Source organism: Kogia breviceps, chromosome 10 (genome assembly GCF_026419965.1).
Source record: "Kogia breviceps isolate mKogBre1 chromosome 10, mKogBre1 haplotype 1, whole genome shotgun sequence".
Classification (NCBI taxonomy): Eukaryota; Metazoa; Chordata; class Mammalia; order Artiodactyla; family Physeteridae; genus Kogia; species Kogia breviceps.
In genome coordinates this window covers 40,882,201-40,902,571 of record NC_081319.1, presented here as the reverse complement: position 1 = coordinate 40,902,571, position 20,371 = coordinate 40,882,201, and the positions used below count along the sequence as shown (strand labels likewise).

The following is a 20,371-nucleotide window of genomic DNA, read 5'->3' as shown; positions in this document are numbered from 1 at the left end:
CTCCACTGCCCCTGATTCCTAGGCACAGGTTGACGGGCAGAGATGGAGACATTTGCCCTGTGGCCCCAAAGCTCTGAAGTGAGTGGGGTTCAAAATCTTACTCCAGCAAAGGGCAATGCACATCGTCACCTCTGCCCATAATCTGAAGGATCTATGGTAGAGATGGGGAAGCACAGGTGGGAGGGAGAGGGAGGAGAGACCACGGAACTTTGGGGGTTGAGCTGAGATGTGAGCTTTCCCTAAAATTAAAACAAACAAACAAACAAACAAACAGCAGCAGGGGAGAATTTCCAAGTGTGGAGAACCCAGTGAACTTGGCCAGATTGCAGAGTAGGATGTTAGCTAAGTAAGTCCTGAGCAAGAAGCCTGGCAATGGCAGGAAGGACAGCAGCAGCCAACAGAAACTGAGAGGTAAGAGCAAGGGGTGTCCCCACCCCAAGAAAATAAGGCTCCAGCTTTAGCTTAGATGGTGGGTGGGGCCACAAATGGTCAGGGACCCTGCAAGGAAGAGCCAGAATGGGTCAGGCAGGTGAAGCGTTCAGCAAAGGCACCTAGTCGTGGGTGAGGCCCAGGTTTCTCAGCCCAGAGGTGGGAGCTCAAGCCGAAGAAGCCAGGAATCCTCCTCTCCCAGGGAGTGTGTGATCGAGCCCCGAGAACACCCAGCCAACAGCCGTGCTGAGGAGGGAGGCGAGGACAGTGTCCAGCATCAAAGGGGAAGAAAAGACGGTTCTTCTGAAAATGCGTTTTTCTGGAACTGAAAACCCAGGAAACCTAGAAAGGTCAGTATTGACAGGCTACCTAGAGCAACTTGACTTCAGAAGGGTGAGGAGAACTGCTCACTCTCCATGTGCCAGGCCCTATTCTAAGTGCTTCCTACCTGTTAACTCTTTGAGCTGTCACCCTCCCACTGAGGCGGACTACCTGCTGTTCACAGGTATGGGGCTTGGCACCGAGTAGGGAAGTCAAGTCACACACCAGTGAAGGGGAAGCAGGGCTCAAACCTCAGAGTGCGCTGGGCTGGGCTGGGCTGTCTAGGGTTGAGGCAGGCATCCTAGCACTCGCACCTTTTGTCCAGGAAGATGAGGGCCGTGATGCCCGAGGAGACCTCCTCGCTGCTGCAGCGCAGAGTGCCCTCGATGGCGTCCCACACCTGCAGGTCCAGAGGTTGTGAGCGCCTGCGAGCTTGGAGGGCCCACAAACCCCCTGCTCAGACGTCCCCTCTGCCCACCTCCAGCCGGCCACTGCTCCGCCCCACCACGATGAGGCTGCCCTGCAGCTCCAGGCTCCAGATGGAGCCATCTGCGCTGGGGGCCCAGGCGAGGGAAGGGGAGCCCTTCTCGGGAGGAAAGCCCCCCTCGTCCTCAGGGGCCTGGGGCAGCGTGGGCCCGGGCGAGGGTGGGCGCAGGGCTGGTGTGTGGACGGGAGCCATTCCCTCCTCCTGGTACAGTCGCTGCACCAGGTGGCTGAAGTCATAGCCTGGGGAGGCCTGAGCACGGCGGCAGCCCGCCCGGTACCGGGGCTCGGGCTGAGCGGGCTCTAGGAGCTGTGGCTGCGCTGAGAAGTTGGTGTCGATCAAGCAGGTGAGGTCCGGCTGGTCCCTGAAGAGGGAAGCTGGCGGAGGGCCCCGGGGACGATGCCGTAGCGGAGGACTGTCCCCAGGCTCCTCTGGGCCACCCTTCCCACCATCCGATAGCCGTTCCCAGCTCTCCTGAGCCTCCAACACGCTGCCAACACCACTGTCCTGGCGCTGCCTGCTGCGGGGGCAGAGAGGGTGCAGTGAGGACAGTGGGGCACAGATGCAGGGCAGGGCATGGGTGGAGGTGGGGGGTACCTACCCCGGGTGTGGGATGCGAGTGAGGCAGTCTCCAGTCTGCGCGTCCCACACACACACGTGGCCTGCCAGGCAACAGCTCACCAGCAGCATCCCGTCACTGGCCAGACACTCGATGTCCTGCGGGGAGCACAGCATGGACATGGGCACGGGCGCTGCTGTCTGCGCGGCCCAGGCCCCAGTCGCCCCCACCTCCCGCCCGCACTCACCATGAGGTGCCCGCGCAGCACCAGGGGCACAATCTCTGTCTCGGGTGGCGCGTAGCCGTAGTCATCGCAGGGTAGCTCCCCACGCCGCCGCCGCCCAGGCCCCGAGCCGGGTTGCCCGTAGTTGCGAGGGCAGAGCACGCGGTATAGGCAGAGCAGCAGCAGCACGAGGACGATGCCTGAGGCCAAGCCGAGTGCCGCCACCCTGCGCCGGGCGGAGCCTGGTGAGGTGTGCCCCATTCCCCCCGCCCCCCCTGTCCCTGCCAGCCCGCCCCCCCCCCTCGTGGGCCTTACTTGTACAGGGTGATGTCTCTGTGCGCCTGCGCCGTGCCTGGCCCCTTGGGGCCGGCCTCCCAGAGCCCACCCTGCCCAGGCCGCGGCGGGGGCCAGGCACTGCGGCCGTCCTGAGGGTGCCGCCCCTCCAGGGCCTCCCTCGGGTTCAGGCGGAGCGTCACTGGGATGACAGGCAGCAGGCTGATGTACCTGGGGCCGGGCAGCAGGCAGCCTCAGCAGAGATGCCCTCAGAAGGGACCCCCCTCCTGCTGCTGCCCCAGTCTCCCTCTCTGCTCTTCACATGGGACTCAGCTCAACCTGCCAGGCTCCAAGAACACCCTCTCAGGACAGTCTTCCCAGCATGGGTTGGGGCAGCAGAGGTAACGTCCCTCCCCAGCCCAGCTCTGGCACCCCAACCTTGCTCTGTCACAGAAACTGGCAGCCAAGCCATCATTGCCATGTCTGTCACCCATTCTGGCTCAGAGGGGGTGGAAGTGAGTGAGGTGGATCTCATTCTGGCCAAGTGGCTGACAGCAACCTATGACTCCCCAGAGCAGGGCCCTGGGCTACTCTTAGGCTGTGGATGCTTGGAGCACTGGCTCCTACTTCACAACCTTAGGGGTGTTTATTTGAAAGGAAATGCAGAATTCAAGCCAGAGGGTCTCCCTCCTAAAGGGAAGGGATGCTCTGGGGACAGTGAGCTGACATCACCAGGTGGGGAGGTGGGACCTGGCACAGCCCAACTCACCTCTTGGCCAGTGTGATGTTGTAGTAGCTGAAGAGCGTTGGCCAGTGTCGGAAGGACAACTTCCTCCAAAGTTCCTCATCCTCAGTCCCCCAGGTTACCTCTGGGGCTGGGCTGTCATGGACGCCCTCAGCTGGAGCCCCAGGCTCGGGCAGCTCCCCTGGCAATGTCTGGTTCTCGGGTAACTTAGAGGCGCCAGGTGGGAAGATGGAGAAGGCGGGGTCCGGGTGGCTGGCAGGCAGCACACCACTAGGCACAGGCATGGAAGCCAGGGCGCTCTCGCCCAGAGGGCTCTGCTCTGTCACCTGCGCAGTGAGGTATGTGCGCAGCCCTGCTGGGTCTGTGTACACCAGGATGCCAATCCAGACAACGGTGCCAGCCTGCAGTGGGGCATCGGGTGCTCAGCAGGACCACTGGGAGGAACAGGCAGCCCCAACCTGTCCTTCCCTCCAGCCTCCCCAAGTCCTCCCACTATGACTGGGGGCCAACTGCCCCCCAGAGGGACCTAGTTCCCTTTCCATGGTCGGGGTTTGGGACTCCTGGCCTGGAAATACAGAGGTTCACCCTTAGGTTTCTTACAGAACTTTCCCATCCCCAACCCCCATCTCAGCTTGGGCCAGAAAGCTGCTACCTTTCCCATGGTCAGCATGGCCAGAGGGACCAGCTGCATGACCTGCTCCATAGACACCACTGGTCCTAGTCCTCAGAGGGCCTCAGCCTCGCTGCTCACTTCAACTCCTTAGGAGAGGCCCACTGACGAGAGGCCAGCCCTGCTCCTTCTCCCCTCTGCCCAGCCCAGCATTTTCTGATGCCTGCACAGTGAACCCTGACTCAGGGCAACCATGGTGGGTTCCATCCCAGAGCACTCCATCCTGGGTCACCCTGGGGAGACAACTCCTCTCCCTGACAACCTCGGCTACCTCTCCAAAGACAGGCTTATCACCCCAGAAACCACCAGGGTCTGGGCAGGAGGGTAGAGTGGGTGGCTTCCCAAAGCCAGGCTTCAAGAGGCCATGAAGGCCTGAGGGGCACCCCCCACCTCCAAGGCAAATGCAAAAGGCAAGAGGGACTTGAGTGCTGGCCCTCGGGCAGGGGTGGCAGGTACCATGATGAGGCGCTGTGCCAGGCGGGTTCGGGCCAGGAAGTAGACGACACGCAGCCTCTTGGGGAGCCGCAGGTTTCGGAAGGAGGACGGTTGCAGTGTGATGGTGTGGGGCGTGGATGGCCGCACAGCCAGCTGCCGCTCAAAGCGTGCTGGCCGCCCCGTCGGCTTAGCTGGGGGCAGGCAGGCCTCAGGAGGCAGTCGCTTGTTCAGGTCCGCTAGCTGTTGGGGGTGCAGCGGTCAGGGCCCAAAGCTGCTGTCCAGAGGCTGCCCACAGCGGGCTGCTGCCCTGCCCGAGGCCTGCCCCTCTCTCACCCAGCCCCTCTCTCACCCAGAGATCCCCTGAGCACAGCCAGGGATGCGGAGAAGGTGGGTGGGCAGGGCTCAGCCCAGTCCTACCTCCATCCGGCGAATGTCAATGGACAGGACAGTGGTGAAAAACAGCATCTGAAGGAAGAAGTCAGACACCAGGCCCACGACGGCAAAAAGACAGAACTCCTGGAATTAAGCAGATGAGGGGACACCATGACCTCACGGCCCAGGACCTAGAGAACCAGTTCCGTGCCTGCAGGCACCTTGGAATCTGCAGGGCAGTTTCAGGCAAGGCACAGCAGAGAGAAAGAAAAGAGATGCTGGTAGTTGTGAAATCTGGGAGCGGCCAAGGAGGATAATGCAGCAGCTCCCTCCCTCCCCACTAGGGGGCAGCAGAGACCCCCCCCCCAGCCCCCCCACCTTTACCCAGAGAAGGCTGATGCCCGAACTTGGAGGTGAGGTGCCTTGACCCAACTTGGAAAGTTCTGAGCCCCACCAGCCTGCTGCCCAAAAAGCCCTCCCTGACTGAGCCCCTGGCCTGCTCACGTGCCACAGACCAACACCTACCTAGAGCCCAGGCCTGGACTGGTTTGGGGGCTCTCAGAAATATTCCTGGCCAGTGACCACACTGGACCAATGAAAGGAGGGGAAGAGCTCAGGGAGGAATTAATTCTGCCCTGAAACTGAAAAGGGGTGGTTTCTCTGCTCCCCAAGCCCTGTGGATAGATGGAATTTTCTCAGATTTAAGTTTTTCTCCCCTGCCCTTGTTGCGACCTCTGGCACATCACCATGGCTTCTACTCAAATGTGGGGTAAGATGAAGGATGGAGCACATGGTGGCACCGTGGTCATGTCAGCTCTAATGTCCCAAGGCTGCCCGCGTCCTGCAGACGCCCTCTGGCGGGGGTGGGAGCCTGGGGCCCCTGTGGTCTCAGCTCATCCTCAAACCTCAGCAGGCCTGCATGCTGTGGGGGAAGGACGGGGAGGGGATGGCTCTTCACTCCCTTCGCACAACTCGTCCTGAAACCGGCAGCAACAGTCTGGGCTTCTGACACAGTGTGGGTCCACCCCCACCTCTGCTCACAGCCCCACAGCTGGGCCAGGGCTCTGGGCAATGGCCGATGGCCCTCCCAGGGTGCGGGCCATGTGTTCAGAGGCTGCAGGGGTGGGTCAGGGCTTGGGTCAGGAAAGGCAGGGAAGGCCCAGTTCAGGGACCCCACCGTGTTCTGCCTGAGAACTGGGAAACGAGGTCTGACTGGACTGCACAGTGGGAAGCCAGCCTCTGCTGCACCCACCAAGCCCCCTCCTGCCACTTGGGTGCTTGGGTGAATGAGAGACAGGCAGTGAGGGGCAAGGACAGGGTCAAAGGCAGAGGCTGCCAGGCTGGGAGCTCAATCCCATGGCCCAGCCTCAGCTCACTGAGTCCTCCTCCTGAACCAGCTATGCCAGGACCACCCTGTGCACGGTGACAGCCATCTTGCCAGCAGAGGGCCCACCTCATAGGTGAGGGTGGCAGTGTAGAGGGGGTGTGCCCTGCACAGCTGGGGAAACAGCAGCTGGCTCCACGCTCACCTAAGCTGCAGCCCTGGAGGGGCCTTACCTGGATGGCAGGCACAAGGGTAAAGTAGCCAATGAGAATGATGCCCAGCTCTGTGGCCATGTTCTTCATGATGGACCAGCTCTCATTGCTTAGGCCTGCAGAGGACGACAACAGGACCATGGGGCCAGCACGTGACCGCTGTCCACTACGTGTCTGCACACACCACGTGGAGAGCCTTCTACGGCAGCCATCCCACCGAAGTGCCCCAACCCTCAGGACCCTGCCAGTGCCCGGGCTCCAAGGTGCTGCTGTCACAGCTGCTGCAGCGAAGGAGGGTTTGGAGGGTCCAGGGGAGAGCTACAACCATCAGAGGAAGGGAAAAGCAGGATATGAGTTGAGCAAACCCAAGAGGAGAGCCAAGTGACTCCAAAGCTGGCACATCCAGCCTCACATGCTGTCCTCGTTGGGTGTGCATGGTCTGTCTGCATGTGGGAGAATGGCTCGAGGGACAGAGAAGGTCACTGTGTTCTACCTCAGCCCCGCCCTGGGCCCCAGGCTATCACACAGTCTCACGTTTAAAGCTCTGAGCGCCTAGTGGACAGCAGCCATTTCCCCTAGTCTCCTCGGAACCCTACATCTAGTGCAGGGCCTGGCCTCTCACAGAAGCTCACAGAGGTTTGCTGAGTGAATGAACAGCCTGCCCCCAGCCCTGCTCCCACAGATAGGGGGTGAGGAGGAAGAGGAGGTGCAAGAGTTCAGACCTCCAGGCTCTTTTCTCGCTTTCGCCAGAACCCCAGATCCGCAGCTCCTGCCACGGAGGCCACAGGGGCCTTTGCTGACAGCTGTGGAGGCAGCGCCTCTGAGGTGACCAGCTTCAGGGGCCTGGGCCTCATGTGATGGAGTGAGGCAGGAGAAAAGACAGGTGCCAGCCTGACGAAGGGTCAAACATATGAGCCCCGCAGCAGAGTGTGGTTTGCTTTCTGACTGACACATGAACCAGGATGAAGCACGGCCTGGTGACTCCACGGTTCCTCAGGGCTCATGCTAACAAGCTGCCATGTGACTCTGGAGGCCACAGCAAGGGAGGCTCCTGGGCTCCCCGTTTCCTCAGCCAGAGGAGGTGTAGCACAGCCCCCCTCCCCTGCCCTAGTGCACCCCGCACTCCCCACCTGTTACCTTGGGCGATGCGCAGCTTCACCTCGAGGTCCACTGGGGTGGAGACCACTGACTTGGTGAGCACCAACACGTTCTCGAGCCCAATGACCACCACAAGGTAGGGGAAAATCTCACTGGGGACAGAGAGGGAGAGGGTGAGCAGCGCGCTGAGGAGGGCCCCCGACACAGAGCTGGTTCTCAACAGGTTTGGGTCCCGGGGGGCTGTGGGGTTGGCATCCTATAGTGGGTGCTGCTGAGCAACTCGCACAGCACAAGACTGACCCCTGTCCCAGGAGGGCCTCTGTCTGCACGGCTCTCAGCTCTCAGGCAGGTTTCGAAGCCGTGCAGGGAGAGAGCGACCACCCCCATCTCCATCCATCCAGCATGGCGGAGAGAGGCCCCTGGGCTGCCCAGCTGCCAGAGCACAGATCTCGGGGCCTCCCCACACCAGACTCCCACACCGGCCAGAGGGGACCACCCCGCCAAGGCATCAGGACTAAATGGAAGGGGATGAGACCAGCCTAAAGCCCTACTCGCCTCTGTGGAGAAGCTGTGTTTGGAGACGAGCAATTTTTTCTAAAGAAAATTCTCCTAGCTCTCTGAGACCAGAGGTTCCCACTACCAGTAACGCTCTATGAGGGAAGTCTAGGCACAAAGAACACCAGCCGAGGCAAACCTCACTGGGGTCTCCACTGTAGAGCAGTGGAAGTGGGGGGCTCTGAGGGTGGAGCTGACAGCTCTGCTGGGAGGGGGTGTTTAGTACCACCACCTTTAGGAAAGGAAGCAGTTCTGTGAGCAAGGAAGGTGACAGAAAACACAAAATCACTGTTCCTGAGACCAGTCTGACAAGCAAAGGCAGGGCACAGCCCAACTGGCAGTACTCGCTAACGGACAGGCGGGTGGGGCCCAGCAGAACTGAGGAGAGTGAAGCCCGAGGACACACCCAGGGAAGGGTTTTCAGACCACGTTTCAGAGAGAAATGGCAGGGAAAGCAAACTGTGGAAAGGTGACAAATTAGAATGTGTTTATGTCCTATGTCTTTTATAAAGCTTACTCTAACGTTACCTATTTTATTAGGCATTTAAATGTTTTAACAGTAATAAAGGAAGAAATGTACCTTCTCTGTCACACCCATCTATGGCTTAAGCCATCAAGAAGCAATTTGCACGTGTATACATAATATACAAATACACATATACACATCCATATACCCTATACACACACAATATGTACCTATATATATATATGCATAAACACACATATATGCATATATAAATACCTACCTACTCCATATACACACACAGAAATATACACATGAACGTACATACACACACATAACTGTATATGTATTATATGTAAATATAGATATACTTTGTATATACATATGAACACAAACCAGGTAACTTAAAGAGGAAAAAAATGTACATCTTAAATGTCAAAATAACCATGTGAGAATATGGGGTAACAGCAAGTGTCCAGTGCAGGGCAGGCCAAGTGCCCAAAGGTGCAAGGTCCTCCGGCCTGCGGTCCCACCCTGCCACCCAGTGGAGCCTGCTCGGGACCTACCCGCCGTTGAGGGTGGGCGTCAGGCCGAAGAGTGTGCAGAGCCCCACCGACATGAGCAGCGAGCTAAGCACTGTGACCACGGCGGCCAGAGCCAGCCCCCACTTGGACTTGACCATGTCGATCTTGCCTGTAGGGCAGAGAGGGCACATCAGGATAGCATCTCCCCAGAGCCTGGCACACACAGTCCCTTCTGAACTGAGCTCCTAGGAGGGGAGCGTGCCCTGACAGTTGAGGAAGGGAAGGCCCCGATTTGACCAAAGAAGGTGTACACTTCCCAGTCTCAGGGGCGTAGTGTATCCTTTGGGAACCCTTACCCAAGAAGGGACTTTTCTTGAGAAGTAAGAGGAGCCCTGGACCCACCCGAGCCCCTGAGACTCTGTGGGGTGGTGAATCCCCAGCTTTTGTACCCACCAAGCAAATTCTACATCTCTGCCTGGGCCACCTACACAGGCAGGGAAGGGGGTGATCTGGAAATGCCCGTATTAGCTCAGAGAAAGCCGCAGCCTCCTTGCTGTGGACCTACGCGTGGAGAAGTAGATGTAGGCAAACAAGATGATGTAGGTGGTCACAAGGGGGATGAGCTCAGCGATGCCAATCTCCTCCTTGAAGTGCACGTGGACCAGGCTCTCTGCCCGAAGGCTGCAGTTGGGGCTGGGGTGCAGGAGCATCAGGCGGGCCCGCAGGCTGCCCAGAAACCTGGTCATGGAGTGGGGTGGGGTAGATGGATTGTACCTCTTGGTCCAGGGGACAAAGACAATCCCTGAAAGGAAGGTCTCTCAGGGCTTCCCTCCTCCCCCTGTGTTGGAGGGAGCTTCTCTGTGGTGTCTAACCTTCCCTCCAGTCTCCAGGGTGGGGTGGTGGGGGGTTGGAAGAATTAAAAAGTTTGCAAAGGTGTCCCAGGACCTTCCCCTCAACACCCCATTCCCAACCTATCACCCCACTCCGACTGCCAAAGGCCCAGAACAGCCAATCAGCAGCATCCTACGGACCCTTGCTGGGCACTGTCTGCAGCGGTCTGCTGGGAAGGTTCTGAGGTCACATGGGGCTCAGTAGTAACCAGCTGGGGACCCCTGCCCTAGGCTCAAGAGAGACCACTGGAGGCACCAGGACACTGAATGTGCCAGCCCTGCCTTCGTCCCTTATTCTTTTTTTTTTTTTTTTTTTTTTTGGCCATGCAGTGCAGAATGCAGGATCTTAGTTCCCCGACCAGGGATCAAACCCATGCCACCACTGCCCCTGGAATTGGGAGTGCGGAGTCTTAACCACTGGACCGCCAGGGAAGTCCCTGCATCCCTTATTCTTTTATTTTTTCACCACCCCTTATTCTTAACCAGCTGTCAGGTCATCCCACTCAAGTGCCAGCAGACAGCACTCTTCAGCCTAAGGGATATAAACATTTCTACAGGAGGCCTGAGAACTCCAAGTTCCCAGGGGGCATTCTGGACACTCTAACCAGAACAAGGACTAGTCAAAGCCTCCTGTCATTCCACAGCCCCGTCAGAAACCTGAGCGTTGATGGCCTTACTTGGCATCATAGTGCTGGAAGACCAGGGTGATGGTATACGAGACCAGCCTCTTCCTGGTGTAAAGGCTCACTCCGCTGTACTTTCCAGGGACACCGAACAGCAAGTCTGCAGACAGAACACAGCAGGTGCTGACAAACGAACGGCAGCTACTGTAGAGACATTAGGACCCCTCTCCACCCCCATCTTTGGAAACTAGGGGTAACCCCTGATCTGCTAGAGCAGCCATCAAAGAGGACATGGTGACCAACAGGCCCTCCAGCGGGTTCTCAAGGAACCTGCCCTGGGGGTACCTTTGAGCGTGGCTGAGGTCTGCAGGGTTTTAGGTTCGTGCTGATGGATGGTTCCGATGATGTCAGGATCGGCATGGAAGTGTTCCCGGTCATTCTGCCAGAAGTTCCCAGGGGACAGCAGCAGGCATCCATGCTCAGGGAGGAGGTTCCGGAGCTTCCTGAGGCCTGGCAGCAGGTCGGTCACCTGCAGGCATACCTCCTCCAGGCTCCTGGTCCCAGAGCTGTGCGGGAGACAGGACGAGGCACACCTGCTGTGTCTGCCAGCACAGGATAGGCCCACTGCAACTGCGTGGTCTCCTCTGTCATCAGGCTCCCAGATGCCTGGTATCTCAAAGAGCCTGAGGACCAGGGCAGCAGGGGAAGTTCTTCCAGGTGGTCAACAACCAAACCATGTGGCTGTCTGACCTTCAAAGTGCATGTGGACCCCAAAAGCCCATCACCTCCGAGGAGAAGCAAGATCTGGGAGTGTGCACAGCCCCACTCACTAGAATACCTCGGCCAGTTCAGCAGGCAGAGGGGATAGGGTGAAAATCAAGGGCTTTGTCTTTCACCAAAATGCCTGTCAAAGCCCTCAGCTAACTAAAACCCAGCAGTGAGGCAGCTTACAAAGACAGCACACTCCAGAGAATCACTGGTGGGCTGGGATTTCAGAAGTGTACCCCCAGGGACAGCTTTCTTCTCGTCAGCATGGCCACCACCATTAGATTCACATCTCACAACCCCTAGGCAGTGAGCCCTCTGGGTCACGTGTCAAACAGACCTCGGCTTGTCACAGGGCTGGTCCAGTGTGTACCTAGTCTGTCTGAGACCTGCCGACAAAGCTCAGGGCTCTACCTGTGCCATCTGCACAGGTCCAAGGGGAACACAGCCACAGTGGACCCACAAGCGTGCTGAGAAAAGCAAAGGGAGCCCACCCACCTCTTTCTCACTTGTTCACCTTCCACAGAGCTGACTGGCTCAATGGACTTACACTGAGGGTTGTGCACCCTCCCTTCAGTACAGAGCTGGATCAGGGAGGCTGCGGTCCCAGGGAGGGATACCTGTCTCTCAGCACATGGTTCCGGATCTCCTCCACCAGCTGGAATGCCCGGGACAGAGGTGAGCGGAACACATCTACTGCCAGGAGGTTCTTGTGCCAGGGAGATACTGAAGACTTCACAAATATCTGCTGGATATAAGCCACCGGGGCACCCACGTACTGCAGAAGAAATGGGTAAGGGTTAGAAAGGTCAGCTCAGCACAAGAGGGAGAAACATGGCCCGTACTCAGGAAGGATTTACTGAGCGCCTACTACGGGCAAAGCAATGCGGGGCCGACAGGACAGGCCTTCAAAAATGAAGATGTCTGGGCTTCCCTGATGGCGCAGTGGTTGAGAGCCCGCCTGCCGATTCAGGGGACACGGGTTCGTGCCCCGGTCTGGAAGGATCCCACATCCCGCGGAGCGGCTGGGCCCATGAGCCATGGCTGCTGAGCCTGCGTGTCCGGAGCCTGTGCTCCACAACGGGAGAGGCCACAACAGTGAGAGGCCCGCATACCACCAAAAAAATGTCCAAAGAGACTTCTTACCACTTAATGGACCACTTTCCTACACATTTTCCAATAGAATAGAGGTTGCCAAACTATGGCCACAGGCCATAAATTGAGCCTGGTACCTGTTTTTCTAAATAAAGTTTTCCTGGAACACAGCCATACCCACCCCATTCTGCACTGTTCCGCTTTCATGCAACAATGAGAGGTGAGTGTTCACGACAGATGGCATGACCCACAAAACCTATCTATAGCCCTTGATGCAAAATGCCTGCTGACCCTGCAATAGGGCATAAGCTCCCCAAAGGGTGTAGCCTATCTTGCCGATCCTGGTTTGGCCACTTGCAGGTCACTGGTTTTTGAAGCTCAATAGACCCAGTTCTAAATCTCTACTCTCCAACTGTATGGCCTTGGAAATGTTTTTGACTTCTCTGGATTTCAATTTCCTCAGTGAAAGGGAGATAATGACATTCACCCTGCAGCATCACTATGATTTGCGCACAAGCACACGCACACACACACACATAAACAGCGCATGCAGGGACTGAAGTGCCGATGGAAACACTAGCAATAACAGGTGTGGCACATCGTCTCACTGACCCCCAAAACAGTCCTTTGAGAAGCAAAGTGAGTCTAAGGTTTCAGGACTCAAGAAGGATGGTGTGAGGATTCAAACCCAGGTCTCCTCATTGAACACCACACTTTTCTCACTAGAACCTGCCATCTATCCTTAAAGAGCTAATATGCACTTAAGTGACAAAAGTGACACACATGTAATAGGCGAGGAATGACTTCCAGTGACAGATGTGTCAAGGAGCACCCCCAAAACAAGGTACTGGACTAGCTGCAGCAGAGTTATGGCCAGAGAGGAGCTGACTGGAGGCACGAGGTGGAGAAGGGTTGGTGGAAGAGGAGCAGTGATGGCTTCTGAGGAGCAGCCTGGACAGCACAGAGGAGTCCTGGCGGGTAATAATGGAAATTACAGCAAAAATGAGAGGTGGCCAGGATGACACCTGACTAAGCCGTCTGGATTTTAACCAGCTGACAAACAAAAGCCCCTATCTCTGAGAGGGAGGGACAACCTGACAAAGCAGTGCTCTGGAGACCCCCCTAAAGTTAGGCTTTCATCCATCCGGAGACAGGGATGGTCTGCCCACAGGCGTGAGGCACTGTGAAGAGCAGGCTGGAGGGAGCCGGGCCTGGCCGGGATGAGGGGACTGTCCGGATGCCTGTGCTGCAATCAGGAACTCTGAAGGGCAGGTGTGTAGATGAAAGGAAGGACATCTAGCCACTCAGTGATGCCATACTCCAGGCTATGGCACGAGCAAGGGTTAAGATGCTGATCACACACAGCAAGTTAACATCTCCTGGGCCCCTGAGCCCCTGGGTGCAAAGGAACAATCCCAGGTATCCATCTGAGCCTTTGTGAAGTGTGTATTTATGAAAGGCTTGGGACAGAAGTCCTCACCCACTTAGTCTTCTGCAGCAGACTCAGCCCACTAGAAGCTGCCAGGAGGTAGAGAGGTACCTAGACAGAACTGACTACCACAGGTCCTGACCCAAACAGCAGCTCATCGACTCAACACACCACACAGGCCTGAGTGTGGCAGGAGCTGCCCAGAGACCCACAGCTCTACAAGGAGAGCGATACCCAGGGGATCATCCTCAAACTCTGTGAAGGACACAGCACATCACCCAGGTAGAGCTGGCACCGTGGAGTCTCCAGATCCAGATCTGTTCCCACTGGGCACAAGGCTGTGACTCCGCACGTACCACCTCCTCTGCCCACAGCCCTCGTCACACACTCCACCCCCATCCTTAGGCCCACTGAGCCTGTGCAACTGAACCTTTGGTTTCCAGGCAGGACAGCTCCTTGGCCCTCCAGTCCAAATCCAGCCCCCTTCCCACCCAGGACCAACCAGGCCACCATTTCAACAAAGTAACAATGAACATACTTCAGAACCAGAGCTCTCGTTCTGGGCTCTAGGGATGGCTCCAGGAGTTCTATGAGCACCCTGCTGAACTCATATTTCTTCTCAAAAGTGTATCTATTATTATCACTGTCATCATTTTTAGGGAGAGGATCCATGGTTTTTATCAGATTTTTATAAGAATATGTAACCTCTATGCCCCAGACACCTCTTTTTCCTTTGACCTTCCACCAGCCCTGGGTAAAATCCACTGCTCATTTGTTTTCACTCCTCAGCTGGTACGCCTTACCAGACAAAAACCACGTAGAAGAGAGTCTATGGCACAGCCACACTCTCTAGCCTTGGCTGGACCTCCCTCTGCTGGCCGGCTCTTATTCACCTCCCCAATTTCCAACTGAACTTTCCAAGCAGCTATTCCACATCTGTCCAGCTCTTTTCAAGATCTTGGGTCAGTCATTTAATACGACTGTATCAAACTCATCGTCCAATATATGGACCCTCAAACTCCCTATTCTGGGCATCAAAATTTTCTTATGGTGGTTTATTTACAGGCATGAGCCTAACTCTTGTCATTCACTATCTTAGTTTGGGTTCCCCTAGCAGCAGGCCCTTAGACAAGTAGTTTCCTTGGGAGGTGGAGGAAACACACGGAGGGGAGTAGGTACAGGAGTAGGGAAGGGAAGGCAGCCCACAAAGGATGTGCTACTGAGCAAGCATCCTCTGTGGATAACTGGATTTAGCTGAGTTATCCCACATAAAGGAAGACAGCTGAGGTTACATACCAACTCCTACAATTGGTTGAGGGCTGCTCCTAGGGGGTGCGATTTCTCCAGCACCTCATGCCTTCTGTACCAGAGATCCTTTGACAAATGAGATGCAGATACTGGTGGCTGGAAAGCAGGCAGGCACGAAAATGGCAGGAGATGTGGGCAGGGCCTACCACTCACTGTGCTGGGCCCTATCATAATCCCTACTTGATACTCAAGTAAGAAACAGACATGGAAACAGAGACAACATGAGGTATCCTAAGTGGGTGATGGAGAAAACGTAAGGGCCAGTGGAGTACAGATGCCCCTGGGTACAGAGGGAGGAGTGCTCACTAGATGGAGGCTTCTAACATGGCCCCAGTAATCCCCACCTCCTGGCACTCATGCCCAAGTATAATCCCCCTTGAGAGCGGGCTGGACCTAGTGACTTGCTTCTGACAAACAGAATATAGCAAAAGTGATGAGCTCTTATTTCTGAGATTAGGTTACAAAAGACTATGACCCTTAAGGCCGTTATGCTAAGTGAAATAAACCAGGCACGAAAAGACAAATACCGAATGATTCCACTTATATGAGGTACCTAAAGTTGTCAAATTCATAGTGTCAGAAAGCAGAATGGTGGTTACCAGGGGCTGGGAAAGGGGGGATGCGGAGTTACTGTTTAATGGATGCAGAGTTGCTGTTTTACAAGATCAAGAGTTATGAAGATGGATGGTGTTAATGGCTGTACAATAAGGTGAATGTATTTAATACCACTGAACTGCACACTTAAAAATGGTTAAGAGAGGGAATCCCCTGGTGGTCCTGTGGTTAGGACTCAGCGCTTTCACTGCTGGGGCCCCGGTTCAATCTCTGGTCAGGGAACTAAGTTCCCGCAAGCCACATGGCACAGCCAAAACAAACAAACAAACAAAAACAAAACAAAACAAAAACAAACAAAAACAGTTAAGAGAGTAAATTTTATGTTGTGTGTATTTTGCCACAATTTTTTTTTTAATGGAAGGAAAAAACAGACTATGAGCCTCCTCTGCCCCCCTCCTTTAGAGCCACCACTCTGATGAAGTCAGCCATATCATGAGTTGCTCCAGAAAGGTCCATGTGTCAAGGAACTGAGGGGCTTTCAGCCAACACCCAATGAGGGACAAGAGTCCCTCAGTTCAACAGCCTGTAAGAAACCTGCTTCCAGCTCACTGTCTGAGTGAGCTTGGAAGCAGATTCTCTCCAGTCAGGCTTTGAGATAACTGCAGCCTTGGCTGACACCTTGATTGCAGTTTGTAAGAGACCCTGAGCTAGAGGACCCAGATAAGAAAACCCAGTCTCAGAGAGATAAATAGGATATGCCCAAGGACACAGAGCTGATAGGCAGCAGACCAGGATTAAAGCCCAGGGCCGCCTAATTCCCAAGCTGGTATATTCTACCTGCCTGGGTAGTTCTGAACTATGTGAGTTCCCATAAAGAACAGGACATAGATGGAAAGGCTCAGCACAAGCAGTGCAGGAGGCGAGCTGAGGTCCTGAGGACCTGTGGGGTGGGTCCCTGACCAGGGCTCCTTGGAAACCTTGCATTCAGGCTCAGGCTACCACCAAACACTGCAGTGCTGGGCCGGAAGCCCAGCCACCTCTGTGCACGCGGCAGATAAGTCTTGGTGTGAGGTTCAGGTTTCCATGGTGACCTGGTCTAGGGGAGCCAAGCCGGTGCAGGACACCTCAACTTTGCTGTTTTAAACACAATCCTTCCTTCACATTTAGAGAAAGCAAGCTAGAGCTCCAGGTATTTCACCTTTACACTGACACACCCAGGGGCTCCCTTTACAACACCATATGGAGGACTCCCACTACTCAGCTCTTCTGGAAAACAGGGCTCCTACTCCTTGTTCTCCAGCCCTGGACAGGCGAGGGGGTGGGGTATGGTGGGAAGGGCAGGCTCAGGGGACATGCCAGGGTTAAATTATAGCTCCACCCGTGGTTGTGTGCCTTGGACAAGGGTCTCTACACTCTCCAAGCCTCAGTCCCTTACTTCCTGAGGGAAACGGGAATAAACTCTCAGACCTCAGCAAATCACTGTGAGGACCAAACAAAAGAACACACAAAACCATTTAGTTAAGTGTCTGGCCAAATACATGTTAGTTACATCTAGTTGTATCATTATGTCTTAAAACTCTTAAAATTGGTTTGGCATCCCTTTAAAATCTATCTCTCCTCCCCTTTCTTGTCCCCTCACCCTCCCTCCTAGGCACAGTCAACTCAGTCTCCAAGTTTCTCTAAGTTCAATTAGATTGACCTCCTTACCACCACTTTCATCATGTCATTGCCTCTAAGGGAATGGCTTTCCACTGCCCAGAGAATTCATTTAAACTCCAGAGCCCAATATTTAACTTGGTCCCACCTAACTTATCACCTATCAAGCTCCAAGAAAAATGCCTCACTTCAGACTCCCTGTCTCCTAAATAAGCCGTGCTTATTCAACAAGTCACTCAAAAAAAACCTTTCTTAAGCATATACTATGTGCAAAAGGTTGGACAAATTTGAATGAAACATGATTGCAACTAGGTCACACTACAGTTCACAAGGAGAAACAGAGCACACATCTGCAAGACAGCTGGGGAAGACTTTCTGGAGAGCGTGATGTGAACTAAGGAGTAAAAGATAAGGAGTGCATGCCTGGTGCACTCAGAGGGCAGTCCAAGCATGTGAACCTCTGTTCTGCCCTCTGCTCCGACCAGATCTAATCAATGACAATGACAGCCAGAAACATTTATCGAATGCAAATGATGGGCCAGGCACTGACCTAACTTTTGCATTCTTTCACTTAATCCTATGACTATGTATAATGCAGGTATAATTATTATCCCCACTTTATGAATGTGGAAACTAAGGTACACAGGTGTTACATAACCTGCCCAAGGTCACATGCCTGTGAAATGGAAAGTCTTCACCTTTCTGCTTTGCTCTGGTCTTCCTCTGGTAAAAACATCCCTCCTTCCAGAGAGAACTGTCCTCCCCTACCCCACAAGGCCACTGATCAGTGACTCCAACACAGAGCAGACCTAACTCAGAGCACAAGGATCCCGTAGAGTTGATTGGAGTCCTTTCTGGAGGACACAGAAAGGCCCAACTGCAGGGTGCAGACACCATCCCACTGGGGGGGGGTGTATATTTCAGCAAAAGGGGAGAAAGAGGACTATATACTATATAGAAAGAGATACCTCCAGCATACAGAAAGAATTACAATTCAATAAAACGAAATCCAAACAGCTCAGTTCAAAACGGGCAGAACAGTGAAACACTTCACAAAGGAAGGTATGCAAATACAATAAGCACTTGACAGTAGTCAGCTGGAAAATGCAAATTAAAAACACATCTAGACTGTTCCATACTTCTGTTAGAAAGGCTTAAAGAAAACCCAAACAAACCTGACAGTACCAAGAACTTTACAACACAAAGACTGAACTTTAATGTATGGAAATTAAAAAAATAATTTAGGAGGCTGACAAATGTGAAAAGAATGACACTTCACCTCTGTAGTGTTCCTTCCAAAAACCCATAACCCCAGTCTAATCTAGAGAAAAATAGGCAAATCCCACTTGAGGAACACTCCTCAAAACCGTCCAGATCGGGACTTCCCTGGTGGTCCAGTGGCTAAGAATCCGCCTTCCAATGCAGGGGACACAGGTTCGAGCCCTGGTTGGGGAACTAAGATTCCCCATGCTGCAGGGTTACTGAGCTCACGTGCCTCAACTAAAGAGCCTGCAGGACTTCCCTGGTAGCACAGTGGTTAAGAATCTGCCTGCCAATGCAGGGGACACGGGTTCGAGCCCTGGTCTGGGAAGATCCCACATGCCGCAGAGCAACTAAGCCTGTGTGCCACAACTACTGAGCCTGCACTCTAGAGTCCATGAGCCACAACTACTGAGACGGCACCACAGCTACTAAAGCCCACGTGCCACAACTACTGAGCCCACGTGTTGCAACTACTGAAGCCCGTGCACCTAGAGCCCGTGCTCCACAACAAGAGAAGACACCTCAATGAGAAGCCCGTGCACTGCAATGAAGAGTAGCCCCCCACTCATCACAACGAGAGAAAGCCTGCACACAGCAACCAAGATCCAACAGCCAAAAAATAATAAAATTTTAAAATAAGTAAATAAATAAAGAGCCTGCGTGCCACGAACTACAGAGCCCACATACTTTGGAGCCCAAGCACCACAACCAGAGAGAGAAAACCCGCACACCACAACTATAGAGAAGCCCACACAACACAACAACAACAAAAAAGATCCTGCATGCCACAATGAAGACCTGACGCAGCCAAAATAAAAATAAATTAATTAATTAAATATAATATAAATTAAAATACTTATTTACCAAAAAAACTATCCAGCTCATCAAGAACAAGGAAAGTCTGAGACGCTATCACTAAGGAAAAGTAAGGAAACCAGATTTCCTTAGCTTGTACCTATGTTCTCTTCCTCTCCCAACATCCCATCCTAGATACCATGTTATATTTAGTTGTCCTGTCTCTTGAGGCTTCTCTTGGCTGTGACAGTTTCTCAGACTCTTTTTTTTGGGGGGGGTGGGGCTGCATTGGGTGTTCGTTGTTGCACACGGGCTTTCTCTAGTTGCAGCAAGTGGGGGTTACTCTTCGTTGTGGTACACAGGCACCTCATTGCAGTGGCTTCTCTTGTTGTGGAGCATGGGCTCTAGGTGCGCAGGCATGTGGGCTCAGTAGTTGTGGTTCTTGGGCTCTATAGCACAGGCTCAGTAGTTGTGGCGCATGGACTTATTTGCTCCGCTGCATGTGGGATCTTCCTGGACCAGGGCTAGAACCCATGTCCCCTGCATTGGCAGGCGGATTCTTAACCACTGCACCACCAGGGAAGTGCTCAGACTCTTTTTTGATGACTTTGAAAGTCTTGAGGAGCACTAGTCAGGAACTGTGTAGACCATCTCTCAACTGGGACTCGTCTGAAGTTCTTCTCATGATTAGACTGGAGTTACGGGTTTTTGGGAGGAAGACCAGAGAGGTAAAGCACCCCTTCTCATCACACATCAAGGGTACATACCATCAATCTGATTTATCACGGTTGATGTTGACCCTCATCACCTTGCTCAGGTTCTCCACTGTAAAGAGACTCCTTTCTCCCCTCTCCACACGGTACTCTTTGGAAGAAAGTCACTATGCACACAGTCCATAATTAAGGAAGAGGGATTATATTCCACCTCCCTGAGGGCAGAGTAGCTACCTATATATATATTTTTTTAATACAATGATTACTTTTTACTGCATTTTAAAAAATTAATTTATTCTATTTTATTTATTTTTGGCTGCATTGGGTCTTTGTTGCTGCGCGCGGGCTTTCTCTAGTTGTGGCGAGCGGGGGCTACTCTTCATTGTGGTGCGCAGGCTTCTCATTATGGTGGCTTCTCTTGTTGCAGAGCACGGGCTCTAGGGGCACGTGCTCAGTAGCTGTGGCTCATGGGCTCTAGAGTGCAGGTTCAATAGTTGTGGCACATGGGCTTAGCTGCTCTGCGGCATGTGGGATCTTCCTGGACCAGGGATCGAACCTGTGTCTCCTGCATTGGCAGGCAGATTCTTAACCA

The 20,371-nt window shown here is 54.1% G+C and overlaps 1 protein-coding gene across 3 annotated transcripts in view; it reads right to left on the bottom strand.

The window, feature by feature from the left end:
* SCAP (SREBF chaperone) overlaps positions 1-20,371 on the bottom strand; it is a 90,680-nt gene that overhangs the window by 1,995 nt on the left and 68,314 nt on the right. For 2 of the 3 annotated variants that reach the window (XM_059076985.2, XM_059076989.2), the window contains 15 exons: positions 11,586-11,743; positions 10,546-10,766; positions 10,255-10,360; positions 9,253-9,425; positions 8,730-8,856; positions 7,185-7,297; positions 6,069-6,163; positions 4,557-4,655; positions 4,161-4,379; positions 3,059-3,435; positions 2,332-2,520; positions 2,041-2,242; positions 1,836-1,951; positions 1,229-1,754; positions 1,065-1,150 (listed from right to left, as the gene is read on the bottom strand). In XM_059076985.2, coding sequence (XP_058932968.1) covers positions 1,065-1,150; positions 1,229-1,754; positions 1,836-1,951; positions 2,041-2,242; positions 2,332-2,520; positions 3,059-3,435; positions 4,161-4,379; positions 4,557-4,655; positions 6,069-6,163; positions 7,185-7,297; positions 8,730-8,856; positions 9,253-9,425; positions 10,255-10,360; positions 10,546-10,766; positions 11,586-11,743 — 2,807 coding nt within the window. The remainder of the gene's footprint in view (positions 1-1,064; positions 1,151-1,228; positions 1,755-1,835; positions 1,952-2,040; positions 2,243-2,331; positions 2,521-3,058; positions 3,436-4,160; positions 4,380-4,556; positions 4,656-6,068; positions 6,164-7,184; positions 7,298-8,729; positions 8,857-9,252; positions 9,426-10,254; positions 10,361-10,545; positions 10,767-11,585; positions 11,744-20,371) is intronic. The other variant, XM_059076986.2, reaches the window with a different exon arrangement.